This window comes from Pimephales promelas, chromosome 20 (assembly GCF_988280905.1).
Source record: "Pimephales promelas chromosome 20, fPimPro1.hap1.1, whole genome shotgun sequence".
Lineage (NCBI taxonomy): Eukaryota > Metazoa > Chordata > Actinopteri > Cypriniformes > Leuciscidae > Pimephales > Pimephales promelas.
Window position 1 is genome coordinate 1,034,603 of NC_142788.1, and position 20,540 is coordinate 1,055,142.

The 20,540-nt window shown below is 41.1% G+C and overlaps 1 protein-coding gene across 1 annotated transcript; it reads right to left on the reverse strand.

Moving 5' to 3' along the window:
• Positions 1-1,109: 1,109 nt before the first annotated feature.
• slc6a1a (solute carrier family 6 member 1a) lies at positions 1,110-20,537 on the reverse strand. The gene is made up of 15 exons (XM_039671314.2): positions 20,090-20,537; positions 19,551-19,841; positions 19,329-19,460; positions 19,024-19,124; positions 18,797-18,906; positions 18,579-18,711; positions 18,312-18,446; positions 18,128-18,231; positions 17,773-17,897; positions 17,542-17,654; positions 15,560-15,691; positions 15,386-15,488; positions 10,075-10,175; positions 3,351-3,518; positions 1,110-3,249 (listed from the first exon to the last, which is right to left on the reverse strand). The coding sequence occupies exons 2-15, from the start codon at positions 19,783-19,785 to the stop codon at positions 2,833-2,835; spliced, it is 2,109 nt and encodes a 702-aa protein (XP_039527248.2). The 5' UTR covers positions 19,786-19,841; positions 20,090-20,537; the 3' UTR covers positions 1,110-2,832.
• Between the last annotated feature and the right edge of the window lie 3 nt (positions 20,538-20,540).

The window sequence follows — 20,540 nt, forward strand, 5'->3', positions numbered from 1 at the left end:
CAAGCTGATAGAAGACCAACTTTGACTGAAATAACCACTCGTTACAACCGAGGTATGCAGCAAAGCATTTCTCATATTGACACTAAAGGGTGCCATGTGCGTAGTATTTCGACGAAATGTCATATGGCGTCAGCTATATGATGCCAATGGATGAGAACGGGCTCAAACAGAATGAGAACATGGATCCATCATGCCTTGTTCCCACTGTGCAGGCTGGTGGTGGTGGTGTAATGGTGTGGGGATGTTTTCTTGGCACACTTTAGGCCCCTTAGTGCCAATTGGGCATCGTTTAAATGCCACGGCCTACCTGAGCATTGTTTCTGACCATGTCCATCCCTTTATGGCCACCATGTCCCCATCCTCTGATGGCTACTTCCAGCAGGATAATGCACCATGGATCATTTCAAACTGGTTTCTTGAACATGTCAATGAGTTGACTGTACTAAAATGGCCGCCACAGTCACCAGATCTCAACCCAATAGAGCATCTTTGGGATGTGGTGGAACGGGAGCTTCATCCCACAAATCTCCATCAACTGCAAGATGCTATCCTATCAATATGGCCAACATTTCTAAAGAATGCTTTCAGCACCTTGTTGAATCAATGCCACTCAGAATTAAGGCATCTCTGAAGGAGAAAGAGGGTCAAACACAGTATTAGTATGGTGTTCCTAATAATCCTTTAGGTGAGTGTATATGATTAATAAGCCTGTGGAAATACTTAATGTGGAAATAATTATACTTGAAGTTTGTATAGTTATATACTATTTGTATAGTTAAATATTTTTCTAGTGACTAACAGGCAATAAAGACAGTCAAAGTAGAAGTACATTGTGGCCTTGTTTTTTCATACTTCTGTACAAGTGGTAGATCTTGGTTTACATTTGGACTTGGGATGTGATCCTAGGCTTGGGAATTTAGGCGACCACTGCATTGGGGCCTTTTCATTTTTAACATGTTCTTTCTTTCAGCCCAGTTAATAATGCTTATTGGTTACTGATTGTAGTTTATTATTTGATGTCTTAATTCATAGCATTTTTAAAATAATTGGGCTGTCATACAGACTCCTAATGAATGGCTTCTAGTGAGGACTGAGAAATAACTCGCAGATTATAGACTACGAATATTTTCTGTTTATTCATACATTTTACATAACAATCGTGCTTTTTCATATGACACCATTTAAATACATGTCCTATGTTATAATTTTAGGCAGTGTAACAGTTAAAAATATACAAAACAATATTATTTCTTACGAGACATAAATACTATTTGTTTTATAATCCTTTTTATGATCATCACTCATGATTTCCATAAGGTATGTGCTTCAGAGCTCAAAATATTATTGCAGAAAACAGCAATTGTTTTTCAAATTTTTCAACATTTAGACAAAAAAACTTAATGGAGTACAGACATTCACAGTTACATGTTTTACACAATACAATTTTACAAGAAAGTTCCAGATAAAACTGCAGAAAGTATCTTTGTACAAAACTCACAGGACATAGCCATTTCACATTTTATGTAGATGCGTATCTCCTCTTAGTAAACATGTTCAACATGACCGAATGCTTTTCACGTGTAGCTGCCTTTGACGGAAACTGTCAGCACATCAGCCCTGTCGTCGGAGAAGTCTCTGTACTCTAGGGTTTGTGCTTTTCTTTTCTTTTTTCTTTTTTGGGGGGGATGGGGGCAGAAAAGCCCTAATTAAGTTTTAGTATATGCTACTTACTTAAAATATGGTATTAACCATTAAGAAATATTTTTTTATCCTTTTTCAAAAAGGTATGGCACAATATAGTATAGTGTAAACCATTGTTATCGATAGGCCAGTTTGTGTGTGCATTTCTGCTTCGTTTTAACGATTCAACATTTTGGCACATTAAGTAACTAATGGTCATGCAAATTGCGACTACATAAATCACAGGCTTAAGGAGCTGATATGCACTCAGGGTCAGAGACATATCTGAGTTTTTTTTTTTTTTCTTCTTTTTTTTTTCCTGAGGGGACATGTAAACAGGACACTGAACTGACAGCACTCATCAGTAATCTGTAGAATAATCTGCAAAAATGTGTTTTGCGGTGTTCTCATTTTCTGTATTTTTGTACCCTGTGCTTTACAAACTACACACTGCCAGGCATAGATTCGTTTTTGCTTTAGTCTATGATTTTGGTCCTTGGTCTCAACATTAAAGTACAAAGCATTCTAAAAATAATTCTAAAAATCACATACAAGTATTTTCTCTTTTTTAGCTCGGAAAAGAAAAAGATAGTAACAGTCTCTCTCAACAAAGATATTCAACAACATATAATGGGTCATCCAAGGGCTCAACCGAATAAAAATTCATTGTGCTTCGGACACAGGGCTTGCTGGATGCGCCTTGGTTTTTCCAAATGACCCACAATACAACATAATCATAATCATGGACTCCTGCTTTGTCCCAGTGCAACATAGAAACTGTTTATACCTTACATAAATAGCTTATGCATTGCAAAACAATGCACTGTCCTTAAATCTAACTCACAGTATAACCTTAGTAGAGACAAATTTACATAATACATTGTATAATTCATTTTTTTTTTTAACACTGACACTTGTTGCTTCACATTTGGAAAGCTTACAGAGTTTGTGTTTGTGTGTAAGTTTTTCAAATGCAAATGGTTTTTTTTTTTGTTTTGTTTGTGTTTTTAATTATTCTTGTCACTTTTTATGTTTAGTTTTGTTATTATTTATGACCCCTGGAGGTAGATGATTCTATTACTGTATAAACATGGAAGTCTTCTGTGCTGTTAATCTTTGATTGCTCTCTGCTGGGGTTCACCTCTACTGCTTTTAGACATTGGCATCGCTACCAGGGTTAGTCGAAGATGTGCTATCAACCTGCACCTGCGGCTGTGACGGAGGCGGAGGCTGAGATGGAGGCTCTGGCTGTGGTGATTGCGGTTGCTGCTGTGCCTGGTCCTGTGGTTGCGGTGATTGTGGTTGTTGTGGTGATTGCGGTTGCTGTGGAGATTGCGGTTGCTGTGGTAATTGCGGTTGCTGTGGTGATTGCGGTTGCTGTGGTGATTGCGGTTGCTGTGGCGATTGTGGTTGTTGCGGTGATTGTGGTTGCTGCTGTGCCTGGTCTGGTTGCTGCGGTTGTTGCGGTGATTGCTCCGGCAGCTGTGGCGGTGACTGAAGCTGCTGTTGCTCTGGCCCATTCTCCTGAGCACGCCTCACTGCTGGAGGCTGCAGCATTATCCTGAACCGCTGAAATAAGGCCCCAGAACCAGCACCAGTAAGCACAGATATACCATGTAATGCCTGTGTAATCTTTGTTCATTATTTAATTCGTAAATGTAAACAGTTACCTCCTTATATGTCCCCTTCAGGGTGAAGAACATGTAGGTCATATAACCAGGAATGAGAACCATAGAGGATAAAGCCATGAGCCAGCCCACTCCTTGCCCCCATTTAGGAAACACATAGTTGTTCATTTTAAGAGGAACCATTTGCACTGCGCTGAAGAGGAACACACCCTGCAGGAAAGCTCTGTTTAGAAATACTGCAGTTTTCACACAATTACTGTACACCATAATCTGTAACGATTCTTACTTTTATAGTGAAGACTACAATACTTTAGAAATGGGGTGCCACTTTATATTACGTGTCTTTATGTGGAATATACTGTGCTCCTGAGGTGGGATAAGGATAAGGTTGTGGGCAGGCTTGCTGGTATGGGTAGATTTAAAGGACAACTCCGGCGCAAAATGAACCTTTATTCTAATAACACATTGTTACCTAGTCAACCGTTATCTGAGATTTGTTTTCATGATTGCCGAATGTAAATAGTTTTATCTCTAAAAACAGTTTAGCCTATAACGCTAGTATAATGCTAGTAGATAGGGCATAGAGTAATGACAAATAAAAATCGCTTGTTATTACCACCAACAAGGCTCAAAATAGCCCCATACCAACACGACAGCATAACAAAGGTCCCTACATTCAAACCGAAGCATTGAGAACTTTGTCAGTGTCCATACAGTTTAATAAGCAGATATTTTATACATACACTAAATTTCGCGAATACAGGAAGAAGCCATCTTGGAAAAATAGTCTCTACCAGTAGATCTACGAACGCCGATCCAAGTGCGCTGGTGAGATGTGAATAAGGTGATAAAGTGAGCGCGAACAGTAGGCTACGTGTACATATTGAAGACAAATAAACGGTTTGTGTTTGTGTTTCTTCTGGAAACAACGGACCATATGAGATTCTGCACAGAATTCAGCGCACTTGGATCGGCGCTCGTAGATCGACTGGTAGAGACTATTTTTCAAAGATGGCTTCTTCCTGTATTCGCGAAGTTGACTGTGTGTATAAAATATCTTCTTATTAAATTGTATGGACACTGACAAAGTTCTCAATGCTTCGGTTTGAATGTAGGGACCCTTGTTATGCTGTCGTGTTGGTATGGGGCTATTTTGAGCCTTGTTGGTGGTAATAACAAGCGATTTTTATTTGTCATTACTCTATGCCCTATATACTAGCATTATACTAGTGTTATAGGCTAAACTGTTTTTAGAGATAAAACTATTTACATTCGGCAATCATGAAAACAAATCTCAGATAACGGTTGACTAGGTAGCAATGTGTAATTAGACCAAAGGTTCATTTTGCGCCGGAGTTGTCCTTTAAGGGTGGGTTCAAGTGTAGGGGAAGGTCAGCAGTATAATTCTCATTACAGAAATGTATTACAGCTGTAATTACACTGGAACAGTCAATGGGACCGTAAAATGAACACTGTTTTACGGCAAATAAACCCTTAAGATTTTGTCATATTTTAAACATTATTGCAAATTTAGGTTTATGTTAGGTATCAAGCTGTAAACTACATTTTTATTTACCATAAACCACCATGGATCATGTTTGTGTCACGTGCAGGTTGAAGCAGAGAGGATGCAGGATCTATATGCAGCAGGCTTTTATTGAACAAACTCAAAATGAACCAAAACACTCAGAACAGCTCAGGCACAGAACAACCAACATATAAAACGGACAACAACAGACAACTAGACAGGACTAAACACAGGGATTAAATCCAGGAAACAAGACACAGCTGACATGACTAACAGGATACTGAATCAAAGAGAAAACCCTGTGAAAACTGGGTCAAATTGACAGGCAAACATGAACTAACAAACACTAAACGTGACAGAACACAACTCTTCCTACAAGGCGTGGCCTCGTGTCATATTACATCGATGGTGGGAGGAACGGGAGACGGAGTCGGGTCACCTCTGGGCTCTTGGCGGAAGACGGAGTCACCTCTGTACCCTTGACGGGGGATGAGTCACCTCTGGACTCTTAACAGGAGACGGAGTCACCTCTGTACCCTTGACGGGAGACGAGTTCACCTCTGGACTCTTGACGGGGGATGAGTCACCTCTGAACTCTTAACAGGAGACGGAGTCACCTGGACTCTTGACGGGAGACGGAGTCACCTGGACTCTTGATGTGAGACGAGTCACCTCTGGACTCTTGACGGGAGACGGAGTCACCTGGACTCTTGATGTGAGACGAGTCACCTCTGGACTCTTGACAGGAGACGAGTCACCTCTGGACTCTTGATGGGAGACGGAGTCACCTGGACTCTTGATGTGAGACGAGTCACCTCTGGACTCTTGACAGGAGACGAGTCACCTCTGGACTCTTGACGGGAGACGGAGTCACCTGGACTCTTGATGTGAGACGAGTCACCTCTGGACTCTTGACAGGAGACGAGTCACCTCTGGACTCTTGACGGGAGACGGAGTCACCTGGACTCTTGATGTGAGACGAGTCACCTCTGGACTCTTGACAGGAGACGAGTCACCTCTGGACTCTTGATGGGAGACGAGTCACCTCTGGACTCTTGATGGGAGACGAGTCACCTCTGGACTCTTGACAGGAGACGAGTCACCTCTGGACTCTTGACGGGAGACAGAGTCACCTCTGGACTCTTGATGGGAGACGAGTCACCTCTGGACTCTTGACTGGAGACGAGTCACCTCTGGACTCTTGACAGGAGACGAGTCACCTCTGGACTCTTAACGGGAGATGGAGTCACCTCTGGACTCTTAACGGGAGATGGAGTCACCTCTGGACTCTTAATGGGAGACGAGTCACCTCTGGACTCTTAACGGGAGATGGTGTCACCTCTAGACTCTTGACGGGAGACGAGTCACCTCTGGACTCTTAACGGGAGATGGTGTCACCTCTAGACTCTTGACGGGAGACGAGTCACCTCTGGACTCTTAACGAGAGATGGTGTCACCTCTGGACTCTTGACGGGAGACAGAGTCACCTCTGGACTCTTGATGGGAGACAGAGTCACCTCTGGACTCTTGACGGGAGACAGAGTCACCTCTGGACTCTTAACGGGAGATGGAGTCACCTCTGGACTCTTAATGGGAGACGAGTCACCTCTGGACTCTTAACGGGAGATGGTGTCACCTCTAGACTCTTGACGGGAGACGAGTCACCTCTGGACTCTTAACGGGAGATAGTGTCACCTCTGGACTCTTAACGAGAGATGGTGTCACCTCTGGACTCTTGACGGGAGACAGAGTCACCTCTGGACTCTTGATGGGAGACAGAGTCACCTCTGGACTCTTGACGGGAGACGAGTCACCTCTGGACTCTTGACGGGAGACAGAGTCACCTCTGGACTCTTAACGGGAGATGATGTCACCTCTGGACTCTTGACGGGAGACGAGTCACCTCTGGACTCTTGACTGGAGATGAGTCACCTCTGGACTCTTGACGGGAGACAGAGTCACCTCTGGACTCTTGATGGGAGACAGAGTCACCTCTGGACTCTTAACGGGAGATGGTGTCACCTCTGGACTCTTGACGGGACACAAGAGTCACCTCTGGAATCTTGATGGGAGACTTGATGAGCACTGGAGATTCATGCGCGTCGGCGGCCATCTTGGCTTCCAGGGACTTCCTCGGGTGTCTGGAAGTTCAACTGGGTGGTAGTAGTTGGTCCTGATCCAATATAGTGTTCTGAGGGTTTCGTCATCATAGGGTGAGAGAATGGCAAGACGGCAGAACTCCACAGAGTTTTCCACAAAGTTTTGGTCCCTTCCGAGCCAAAGTAGTGAACTGCAATATTTTAAAGGTCTGTCATTTTGTCACATGCAGGTTTAAGCAGAGAGGATGCAGGAACTATATGCAGCAGGCTTTTATTGAACAAACTCAAAATGAAACAAAACACCCAGAACAGCACAGAACAACTAACAATTAATATGGACAATGACAGACAACAAGACGGGACTAAACACAGGGCTTAAATACACAGGGACTAAATCAAGGAAACAAGACAGCTGACATGACTTGCGATGCACATGTGAACAGGATACTGGGAAAATGGGTCAAATTAACAGCCAAACATGAACTAATGCTGCGTTCCAGGCAGGTTTTTGAGCACATAAATCATGACTTCAAACCACGACTCACGACTTTGTAGCATTCCAGGCCAGTCACGCCAAACTACTTGAGCGCAAGAAATTGTGGTAGCTAGATGTAAACAAACCAGCATGACGGATCTTATGGGGTTAATGCGCATTTGTAATAATTTCTATCGCCAAAGGTGCTTACTCCTAGTTTATTTGAGGGAAACCGAGGAGGTAAAGCGGTGCATAAGGTAAGATAAGCTGTTATACCTTTTAATTGACTTTATTTGTATATTTGAAAATGTATTTGGTATTCATTTATCCTTGCTCTCAATGGACTGAAAAGTAGTTATCATTATATTGTCCTAAAGTGTATTCTCACCGTGTACCGCCTGCAGACACACTGCATTACACTGTTGTTTTGTATGGTTTCGCGGGCTATGTGACGTCAGAGCTCGTAAGTGGGAGCATATCGATCTAGTACGAGTTCACTGGTGGGAAGTCGCGGGTTTGACTGCCGTTCCAGTGCACTTTCACGGCAATAAGGTTGGAAAAACACGGGTTACAGGTTGCCTGGAACGCTGCATAACAAACACTAAATGTGACAATTTGGAAGTTTGGTGGTTTTGATTAAGGACAAGGGACTTTCTTATGTGTCTCTCATTAAAATGTGCATATAACGAATCGGAGGGAAACATCTTACGGCCCTTTCACACTGAGTCCGAAATTAGCGTGCGAAATTTTCACACTTTAAAAAATAAATACAACCTCACGTTGTGTCAATCACGCTTGCACACTGCCTCCGAAACTTTCATCCATCATAAAAAAAAATCAGATTGGCTTCGATTTTCTTTTTCGCATCCATAGCAAGCAGTTTGAACGGTGTTTGACAATTCAGAGTCACCGAATCACGAATATGAAAAAAAAACACACAAAAATTTCGGACTCAATGTGTAAGCACCTTTAACGCTGCTTGCTGGAAACAACAATAAAGGCTTTTTACTTTTGAAGAAGCATCTTGATGCTTCAGCGTCTCATTTTTAGGTGCAAATAAAGACTTTAATAATGAACACCTGATTAACTGGCACTGAAACAATTGCAAGACAACTCATTTTACACTGAATTGAGCTGGACAAGGACTAACCTTGCAACATCTGCAACTGAATTGCATCAACATGGAACTGACTCGAGCTGAATAATGACACTGTCACTGCATTTAGTTGAGCTGCTTATAGCTAAATTCAACTAAATTTAACTTATATAACTGATGTACTTTGCTACATTAACAGTATTATTTTCCTGATTATTAATGTGAAGCTGCTTTTAAACAATCTGTATACAGGGTTCTCAAGTCTCACGCATTGGCCGTGAGACACACTCATTTCGACCGGTTCACACGCTCACACGCCGCACTGTGTATTTCTCACGCTGAAAAGGCAATGCCAACCAAGTTGTCCTGGCTGAAAGCTTTCTAACGTTGTATACGAGGCGCAGGCAAACAAAGTGAAGTTTCCTGCCGCAAGCGCGTATCTCCGCCAGATTGCGTTCGTTACTAGGCAACATACTGTATATGCGCGCTGCGTGCACCACTGATCTATACATGACATGTCATTCAGTAGCGCGAACACACGGAAATGGACGGAACATCCTCGGTATCCTAGGTAACCAACAACATCGCGCGAACACATGTGTCGTGATGGAGAAGAAGGTAAGTTGGAAGAAGCTCGTCTAACATTTTTGGGCTAGAACATTTAATATGTAGCCCATCGTACATTATTATTGATGCAGTCAAAAAACTCTACAACTACTTTGCAACCAGGCTCAGTTTGGCTATCTTACGTTATCTGAAACGAAGAGACATGTTAGTGGGTATGGAAAGGAATGAAGATTTACTGATTTTATTTTAAATTATATTATACTGTAATATTAATAGTCTTTCTAGTTACATTAAGGATGTATTACAGCAGATTGCTCTGGGTAATATTTAATCATTGTCATAATGTTGCATTTGTATTTTTCAAAGATGTCAGGAAAAAAGCAGAAAGATATTTTGTCATTTTGGGCACCAAAGGGTAAGCCCCCTAAAAAGGTTGCCAGATTAGAGGAGGAGACAGTGGAAGAGGTGGTGCACTCTAATCTGTCCATTTGTTCTCAATGTCCCACCACAAAATAAATTATTCGTCTAGATAGAAGACGCATTCAAAAATCAAAATGCAATTTTTAAAGATTTGTTTGAAACTGTTTGGAGCAATTTGTTATATTTTTGGTTAGCTATATTTGTAATACTGCATTAAAGAGTATTTGATGTGATGAATTGCTCTGTCATTTATCAGATTTACTAATTGTTATAATTTTTTTAATTTGTTCCGGTTAATTATGAACAATGGGTAAAATTGGGGGCGGGGATGGGTGGGGCGGGGCTTCATTATGGCTCCTCCCCTAACCGCGTGTGATCTCACTCCAAGCTTTTGCTCAAACTTGAGAACCCTGTGTATATTATAAAGTGCGCTATAAATAAATTTGTCTTGCACTAATTTTCCACACAGACTAACAATTGTACTCTACTATTATCGATTTATTTAAATGTTTGTCACAAAAATGGCAAGAGCTTTTAGAAAATGTAATATCACATTAAACAGAATAAAGCAGGTTACTTACAGCAACAATCAGAGGGGTGAAGAAAACCCAGCACAGTTTCCACCATATACAAGGCTTGTATCCAATCATTTCCTGGATGTTGTCATAAAACTTGTTCACACCTGAAATGACATAAAATTGAATAGGGATTAGATCAATGCACTGCAACTATATAGCAGCAACTGGATTGAAGGATAGACTGGAATACATCAATCTATCAATCCATCCATCTTTATCTGTAGCAGTGTTGAGGACTCAATACAATCTGAACCGAGACATTTGTTGTGTACAAAATCGAATACTCAAAACGTGTTTCTATCAAGGGGTTACAGTAATAAGATTACTTTTTGCAGCAACTAGTAGTAACTAGTTTCTAATAAGATTCACAGTCCATAAAATAGCTTGTTGCAATGTTATTTTTGTTGCTTTCCCTACTGTTTGAAATCCAACAATCCAATCATTCCTAGATTCATTTAGTAATCTTCATGATTTGTGGGTGCACCTGATGTCACCATTCCTGCAAGCTATGTTGGAATATGTAAAAGCTTTCATTCAGTGGCTGGAAATATTGACATTACTTTGATTTTGTCAGGAGAAAAGATGAAAAGAACACCATGTGGCATTACATGGCGAGGCCATCCATATTGCTTTTATCCCGATATACATTATATCCACCTGTTATTAAAAATCTAGTAAACAAAATGTTTTCTTGCGACCTTACGTGAATTCTTTTGACAACATACATCATGAAATATAATCATATCTGGGTAACAGGTGAATATGCATTTTAGAATTCAAATGATATGACAAATCCAGACTGATCTCATGAAATGGCGTATGTATGACACGCCAATTCGTATTTCCATTTTTGGCGCGCTATCAACACGCATAATCACTTTTCAGCGTGTTTATGAACGCCGTTGACTTAACGACTTAACATTACTGTATCTATAAATATATGAGCTACTGTACCCCAACCCCGTCCCTAACCCTACCCGTCACTGGGGTTAATAGCATTAATGAGTCTTCCCCTACCATCCTAGGAAAAAAAATATCACTCCCCAGATGTAGATCTACATTTTGCTTCGTTTCGCTCGGACATTTAACGGCATAAACATACACGCGGAATCAGTCAGACATTTAATGGCGTAGACAGACACGAATACACGCGGATACATGCGGATAGCTCAAAATGCATATAGATGACATGCCACTTGACTTGAAAGTGGCGTTTATATTTACGTTTATGCATCCTGATAAAGTTCCCTTGGCCTTTGGAATTAAAATATCCCCACATCATCATCACACACCATTCACCACACCTACAGATTGGCATGGTTTTACTTCAGTTAGCCTAATAGCTGGTTTGATTTGCATTGAAAGATGATCTTATGGAAAGTACCCTAGGCATGGTGAATAATGTGTGATGATGTGGGGATATTTTAATCCCAAAGGCCAAGGGAACTTTATCAGGATGCATATTATCCGGGATCCATGAAATAACTGGCTTTTAAAAATAAAAATCTGCCTGACTCTATGGGAATTTAACATAGGGGTGTCCTGACTTATGCACCCTGTATTTTAAGGAAAAAACATTTATTTATTTATGATACATTATTCATTCACAAAGAAAATTGGTGTCCTTAAAGGTTGGCGTTTTCCTCGTTTTTCTAATTAAGGCATTAAGATCAATATCCAAACGATGATTTTTTATTCCTCTTTTTAGGCAACTTTAGCATGGGGGCCAACACTTATTCACATCACTGTAAATATACCCTAACATTCACAAAGAGGCACACATACAAAGTCAGAATTTTGAGGAGAAATTACCACTTCTGCGGGGTGAAGAGTAATATAACAAGTAGTGTAACGAATTACTGTTGCCAGAAAGTAATAAGTAATAATATTATAATGAGTAATTAATAAAAAAAAGATACAAGTTAAACACTGACTATGTATTATGCTACTATACTATATATATATATATATATATACTACACACATCCATACTAATTAGAGCAAACGTTTTTTAACAGTCATGAAGCAAGTTTCAAACCACATGAAATATCTACTTTACAGTAATCAATGTCAGATGCATATGGGTGTTGCTCAATAGGCATATCTCGGCTGCCACGACATCAAGCGCCGCTGAAGGCCATCTCTATTTGAAGGGTCTAGGAAGGCAGTCTTTCTTTCGGCCTGTCTGTTTTAAAGGATGCATCAGATGTATCCTTTGCGCCCTTAAATCACCCACAATCCTTTGCACACATTCAAATCCACTAAAAGCTGAGTCATACAGAGCTTGTCTGAGTTCATTATTGTAATTTATTATTACTGTTTAGTCCAGTGTGTGCAGCATAATTCCTGAAAAAATGCTGTAATCTAATGGGACGTGAGACAAACTAAAGAATCAAATTACAGTTGTTCTGCAGTAACTGTACTACCGGTTCAGCTGGAGTGTGTTCACGGCCTTCATATCGCGGCTCCACTACTGTACAGTCTCTGCCTAATCAGCACAAGATGTCCGCACCATATTGGGACATTGGTGGCTTCACTTTTCTCCAATGGAAGAGAGTGAATGAGCGTCATCCATCTTTTTTGACAGTCTATGGTTTAGTCATTCATTAGTTGCCATGGTCCCTAATTAGTCCACACCTGTTCCCTGTTCTGTTGTACCTTCCTCTGTGTCTTTCAGCCTTCAGTCTTCCTCAGTTCTCTGTCTTGTGTTAAAGTTTTCTTCCATCTTGCTGATAAAGTTTCTTTAGTCATTCGGCAGTCTTACAGCCTGAATCCCTGCAGGAAATCCACCCTTACACATGAAACCTTACAAATGCTCACCGAGATGATACAGATGGAAAGATAAATAATAAAGTTATCGCGCAATTCTTCTAACAGGATCATTTTATTTAGCAAAATATCTCACCATCACTGATGGTGATGTTTGGTCTAAAACACAACAACTCTCCTGCATTGCCGCAGGACAGCAAGCGTGAGTCCATTTTCTGTCATCAGTGCAGGACTGTGATATGAAGAGTGTGCAAAGTAACCTATTTTAGCCACAGTGTAAAAGTAAATAGCACATAACAGGCACTATAAACATTGGTACAACATGGATCACATGACTAAACTTACATCATCGTTTTCAAATACACTACAACTTACACACTACTTTCATTGACTTGTACGCCGTCTCAGTGTGGACGGAAGGCCAAGCGGGAGAGAAATATACATTTTCAAGCATGGACATGGCCTAAGGCTACAATCAGGCGAGTTTTTTTCAGGGTTGAGGCCTCCAGGACCAACGTTCCCCACCCCTGTGTTAAAGAGTTAGTTCACCCCAAAATGGAAATTCTGTCATTAATTACTCACCCTCAAGTCATGTAAGACCTTCGTTCATCTTCCGAACACAAAGTAAGATATTTTTGATGAAATCTGAGCTTTCCAATCCCTCCATAGACCGCAATGTCATTGCAACTTTCAAGGCCCAGAAAGGTAGTAAAAAAGTCGTCTAAAATTTAAATAGTCCATCTGACGACAGTGGTTCAACCTTAATGTTATGAAGAGGCGAAAATACTTTTGGGAACAACATTCTGGTGTAGAACCCGGAGGCGCTGTACTGTGTTTACTACGCAAATATCTGACACAGAAGAGAAGAAATTGTTGAATAAAGAAGTTAATTTGGGTTTTTTTTTGGGGTGAACTAACACTTTAACATTTATGGATTGTTGTGTTTGAGTTAATAAAACTAGTATATTAAGCATCATGCATCTTCCTTGTGGATTGAGCTACAGTAACCCAATACAGAAACCTTTTAAAAGGTGTACCTTATTTAACACCAGAGCCTGCATATTAATACTGTCCCTTAAAGATACATATTAGTGCCTAAATGGTTCATGTCAGTACCTTCTGAAAGGGTCCCATCCTAGCGACAGATCAAAAATTATGATAGTGTACAAAAAAAGCACTATCAACTTTTTACAACGGCCAATCAGATCAGCGTAATGTCATAAACTGTGACAACACTGTCCGGTCCTATGTAGAGACATCGACATATCTCAGGTAGGTTATTTGTTTCGTCAAGTCCCGTTAGAAAAATAATAAATGTTGGAAAAAAAGTAAGGTTGACAAGGACAATTGTGGTTTTGCGAATTATATATTCACAAAAGACTAGAAGACATTCTTACCAAAAGAAGCACCAAACCGAGATGGAGGTGATTTATTAAGAGTGCTAACAATAACCACCATTATAAATCATCAAAGCAAGTGTATTTAAAGCAAAATTACCCATTAAACATGGAGGTGAAGAAGAAAACTTAACGAGAATCATCTTGAGAATCTAGATGTAATGTAGTGGACCACACATATCAATTTGAGTTCCTCTGATCAAGAGACGTGGAAACGTGTAATAGGATGGTTGGGAAGAGGGCAAACATAATAAGGCCAGAAAGGGTTGAGCTGAATTCAAAATCGTGAAGGCTTCATTGTATATCAGGCACATGACTCTCAAAGATGAGGAGCTAATACAATTTCCCAGGCAGCTGCCGATTGACAGACTGGAGTAATGGGAAAAAGATCTAACTAGCAGATAGCAAAGGTGGCAAACACTGAGAAATCCTACCAATAGACATATACAGAGTTAACAATGTTACAGAAACTGGAGAAGAAAGCTCACGAGACTGTCAGCACCCGCAGGCAGCAGCGGCAAACTCCACATTCACAACCACATCATCATCAAGAGCAATGGCAAGAAACGTGTTGATGCAGCAATCCCAAATGACCGTACCATAAACAGGACGAAGAGCTTAGACAAACCAAGACCAATGTCGTGCTGAAGACGAGCGACTACATGATCAATATCAGCGAAAATGACAATCTTAAGCAATATCTTTGTCATCCTTGTCACAACTTTGAATTTATGATGGTTACCAACTTCACTTTGTAATTCAATTCTGTTTCCTTACATACACATTAATTGGCTGCTCTATTCAAAATTCAAGATTTATTGTCATGTGTGTAAAACACGCACACATTTGCACATATAAACATGCAAATAACAAAAAACAGTATTTTTGTAACAGTAATGGCACTGATGGCACCAGGCTCGTTATGTTTGTACTTCATGGTTGTCTATGACTCTGTTGTCACGAGACTATCTATGGTAGCCCATAAGGGATAAAAAAGAAACGTGGCACACGCAACGACGGGCCGCACTATCATTAAACTTTAATTTCAAGTATGGGGCCGTGCGAGTTTGAGACCACTGGTGTAAAGGATGAGCACAATGCAAAAACACACACACACACAGTGTACCAGGACGGGGAAAGGGACTCACCATAGCACCAGGAGATGGAGATACACTCAAAGAACACCAGGAAGAGCAGACACATCCCACTGGCGGAGTAATAGTCGAAGAGTTTAAACACATAGAGGCCACCCTAACACAGGAAAAACACAAGTGTGTGAGATAACACTGCACAGAGTCCTCATCATAATCAAGACTGATTACCTGTGTGATATTGGACAGCCCAATGGCGTAGGACACAGCGCAAACACACGCAATGAAGATCTCCCTCCTCTTCCGGAGCACCCGTGGGAACTCGTCCACCAGAGCCGTGATGAAGCCCTCCACTGTGCAGAACTGAGGATGGGGGCACACTTTTTTAAACCTCAGTAAACCTGTGATCACAGGTGTGTGTGTGTGTATTATGCTGCGTTCAAGTCCTCCCGGGAAGTTCGTACTGTACGTACGAGGTGGGAAGTCGTGTTTACGACGTGAGGTGCCTTCAAGTCAGTTTCGTCTGAGCAAAATGGCGGCGTACCTTCTTTTAATGAATTACGCGAAAATACAGCAAGGTTTGTTAAAGGATTAGTTCACTTTTGAAGAAACTTTTGCTGATAATTTACTCGCCCCCATGTCATCCAAGATGTCCATGTCTTTCTTTCTTCAGTCGAAAAGAAATTAAGGTTTTTGATGAAAACATTCCAGGATTTTTCTCCATATAATGGACTTCAATGAGGTCCAAACGGTTCAAGTATCAAAAGAGAGTTAATAACAGTTTCAGATGCAGCTTCAAATGTCTTTAAACGACTCCAGACGACGAATAAGGGTCTTATCATGCGAAACGATCGCTTATTTCAAAGCTTATTCCAAAAATGTAACTTTTCTAAGGACAAATGCTAGCCTTGCTCTATTCTGTGAGGCGCGTTTGTAACGTCACGTTATACGTAATTACGTTCAAAAGGTCACGGGCGACGTAGCCGGAAGTACAGAGTCAGTGTTTACAAGTTGAACGCATAGGTTGAACGTGCAAACTAGCTCACAAAAAAAGGAATTAAAAGGTAAAACAACGATGTCGGACGATTTTGACTCTGTACTTCCGGCTACGTCGCCCGTGATCTTTTGAACGTAATTACGTATTACGTGACGTTGCAAACGCGCCTCACAGAATAGAGCAAGGCTAGCATTTGTCCTTAGAAAAGTTACATTTTTGGAATAAGCTTTGAAATAACCGATCGTTTCGCTTGATGAGACCCTTATTCATCGTCTGGTGTCGTTTAAAGACATTTGAAGCTGCATCTGAAACTGTTATTAACTCTCTTTTGGACCTTGAACCATCCGGTTCCCATTGAAGTCCATTATATGGAGAAAATCCTGGAATGTTTTCATCAAAAACCTTCATTTCTTTTCGACTGAGGAAAGAAAGACATGGACATCTTGGATGACACGGGGGTGAGGAAATTATCAGCAAAAGTTTTTTCAAAAGTGAACTAATCCTTTAACTCTGCTAATAAAAAAAATGAAGGACAAAGAATGTGAATCAGGTGTGTTTTTCTTTTTATGTTTTTATTAGCTTATGAAGCCAATGTAAACTCTATCATTAGGTATAATTCTTATATTACAAAGATATCATATTTTGTGCAGAGAGCTTGCTTTATAAATGAAAAAGCCTTACAATGTCAATGAGTAAACATTGAAATTCAATTAAAATTTACCGTCAACAGACGTTGAATGAACGTTTCTCACTGACACGCCCCCAACTCATACAGATCGGGGCTTAAAGAAAATCCTGAGTGCGTTCAACTCGTAATTACGATCTATACGAGATGACTTGAACGCAGCATTAGCTATTACACTTTGAACATGGCTTATCCAATCAGATTTGAGCTTTTTAATGACCCAACAACAATAAAAACCAAAAAAAAAGATTTATATTTTTTAATGCCACAGGGTTGGGATTCAGTTTGGTTTTATTTAAACATTTCCACTAAACAAAGCCAAAACTCCAGATTAAGGGGGAAAAGAAGATCACTTCAACATCAATATCCATAAAGGCAGAAATCAGCATCAAAAGATTTCACTGCGCTCAGGTCTAATTAAAATGTGTAATGCTCCTTATGTTTCCGTGTGCGGCCGCCAGGGACCGGAGTACCAAACAGATCCGTTCACTTCAGTTTCTAGGTCAGAGCTTGAGTATGAGCTCGTCTCACCTGACTGTCGATTCCCAGCATCAGCAGCATGGAGAAGAAGAGGATCGCCCACAGCGGAGAGACGGGCAACTGCGTCACAGCTTCTGGATACGCTAGAAAGGCCAAACCTGGACCTGTGGACGCCATGACCAAACAAAGCATCTCACTCATCTGAGAGGAAAGTCTAGAGGTCCTTTTTTAAATAGCACTACTTCAATCATTATAAAATATTATGCAAAGTGAATTGATTACCAGATGCGGCTACATCAGCTATCGGTCTCTTTGTGACATGTGCCATGAAGCCCACAATAGAGAAAATCACAAATCCAGCAAACATACTAGTGAAGGAGTTTATACAGCACACAATGATCGAATCCCTGCAGAAAAAGGGAAAGCGTCTTTAGATGTGCTATAGCATCTAGAAAACATTCCCCTAACTGACCTGGAAGCTGCACGTCAGTTCAAGGAGAAGATCCACGTTTCATTTCACTAGTCTTACAAACTCACTCAAATTCCAGGGAAGACAGGGAACGTCACGACAGGTTTCAAGCAATCAAAAAAGGTAAATTTTCAGGTAAAAGATGGTGTAACTGCGTCCCTCATATACCTGTACACGTTGTTATTGAAAGGGTTGTAGCTGCCCAGAGCAATAAGGGAGCCTAGACCCAAACCGTAGGAGAAGAAGATCTGTGTTGCAGCATCCAGCCAGACCTGAGACGGAAAATCCAGCTATTTAGCAGCCAGACTGGGTTTGTTGGACCTCGTCTGAATGATTAAACGTGTGCAATTACCTCAGACTCCTTCAGCTTCTCGAAGTCAGGAGTGATATAGAACAGGATCCCGTCTTTAGCCCCAGGCAGGGACACTCCACGGATGAACAGAATGAACAGCATGAAGTACGGGTAGGTGGCAGAGAAGTAAACAACCTGCAAAACATTGATTTCTCCATCAAATATTGTGAATATCGTGCATTGCTATGACAAGACACGGTTAATTGCAACCATGTAGTGTATTTATTACAAACTCCCTCAAATTCCAGACCAACAAAGACATCTCACCTTTCCAGTCCAGCTTACACCTTTCCAGATACAGAAGTACACTAGGACCCAGGCAATGGCCAGTGTTATTGCAAGCGGAGCACGAATTTCACCAGGTTTTTCTAAGCCATCAGTCATTTGATGCACATTGCGTCTGTATAAGCACATCATGCAACACAATTACACTTGACGACAAGACAATTTAAAGGTCAAAGAAGGTCATGCACGTCAATTCTTACTCCCAAAACTCCATGACAGCACTGGTGAGATTGGTGGTGTCTACTATGCTGTAGTTTGTGTAACATCTGTCTGTGTTCCATGGATTATTACAAGTTTTCCATGGAAGCTCCTACAAAGAGTAGAACAACACTTTACACTTTTATATTGAGTAAATAGCGCAGAATAATGACCTAAACATGCCATTTAATTATTTTGCACGGAGGCACACGTGACGAGGAATGCTTACAGTGGTGAAGGAGTTGTATAAGTAGTAAATGGCCCAGGCAATGATGACAATGTAGTAAATGTTCAGCCAGAATGAGAGAACGGCAGCAGCGAGACCAACACCTGTAGTTATGACAGATTCATTGATGTCAACCACCTGCTCAAAGCCAGCATATAGACTAAAGGATGCCTTATTAGATCTTCAAACTGGAAGATCTTTAGAACAACGCGTTGGATTAGCTGAAGGTCTCACACACACTTCGAGAAACCAACTCGTATTTTCAACTTTAAGTAATGGGGCAGATGAGAAAGAAAAGTGCTGAATACCTTTGAACATTGGAGCTAGTTTCCAAACCCCAAGGCCGCCAATGGATGTGTACTGTCCAAGAGCGCATTCAAGAAAAAACAGAGGAACTCCCGCAAAAATTAGCGTCAAAAAATAAGGAATCAAGAAAGCCCCTGGAATCAACACAGAAATCCATGAAAGCACACACACACACACACACACACCATGGCACAGACTCTTGGAGATGGAGAAGCGTCTCTTACCTCCGCCGTTTTTCCCGCACAGATACGGGAATCTCCACACGTTCCCCAGGCCGATGGCGTAGCCCACACATGACAGCAGAAAATCAAATTTCCCACCCCAAGTTTCTCTGATTGGAATCTCTTTCTTCTTCTTCTCTGGTTTGGCGTCCTCTGATTTGGGTTTGTCGTTAGTTGTGATCTCGTTGAGTTCCGTCACAACTTGTCCATCGGTGTTTTTGGTGTTGTTTGTCGCCATGTCTCTGATTTCAGACCGCAGTAGAGATCCACACGAACCCCCGATGATCAGTTAACCTGAAGACGGCGAATCACACGAAATCATTGGCTTTCCCCCTGCAAGCGCAGTCCGCGGTTTGACACACACACACACATACACATCTGCCGTCTCTGACACAGAACTCTTTCGTGACAGTCGATTTAAATATTTTTTTTTTCGATCTACCTTCTCAGGTTTTTTTTTCGTCAATGTTTTGATTGACTATAAATGCATGCACATAAACACACACTTGAACATTGTCTGAACATAATTTCCATCTACTTACAGTGAATTATGCCTGTTTTCCAAAGGCAGTGTGTCCGTGTATGGCTGTGTGAGTTGTAAACTTCCAGAAATGAGTGTTGTGTCCATGTAAAGCGGTCCTGCGGGAGCTGTCCACACGCCACTGGTGCTGGAGCCGGTCTGAGATCAGCCGCTACTCAACATTTACACAGCGTCAATGTCATGTGAAAGTCAACACCCCCCAACGGATACACACACACACACACATTTGCAGGTCAGGCACGCAAGTCTTTACCTTTACATCGTTCACAATGAAAATTATTTATTAGAATATACCAACATTTTGGAATTTATTTTTTCATTCATAAGTTCCCTTTGAAAGGTTAAAAATGTCATGTTTCATTCATCTGCGGCTGCCTGCCACGAGGTACAAAATCAACTCATGCGTTCATTGCTCATTCTGAAGAAGAATTGCAGTCCTCAAACCCAGCCCA

Coding starts and splice junctions, on each gene's coding strand:
- slc6a1a (XM_039671314.2), bottom strand. CDS start 19,785: ATGGCGACAAACAACACCAAAAACACCGATGGACAAGTTGTGACGGAA. Junction 19,125..19,328: donor ACTAGCTCCAATGTTCAAAG/GTATTCAGCACT, acceptor TCATAACTACAG/GTGTTGGTCTCGCTGCTGCC. Junction 18,907..19,023: donor TATACAACTCCTTCACCACT/GTAAGCATTCCT, acceptor TACTCTTTGTAG/GAGCTTCCATGGAAAACTTG.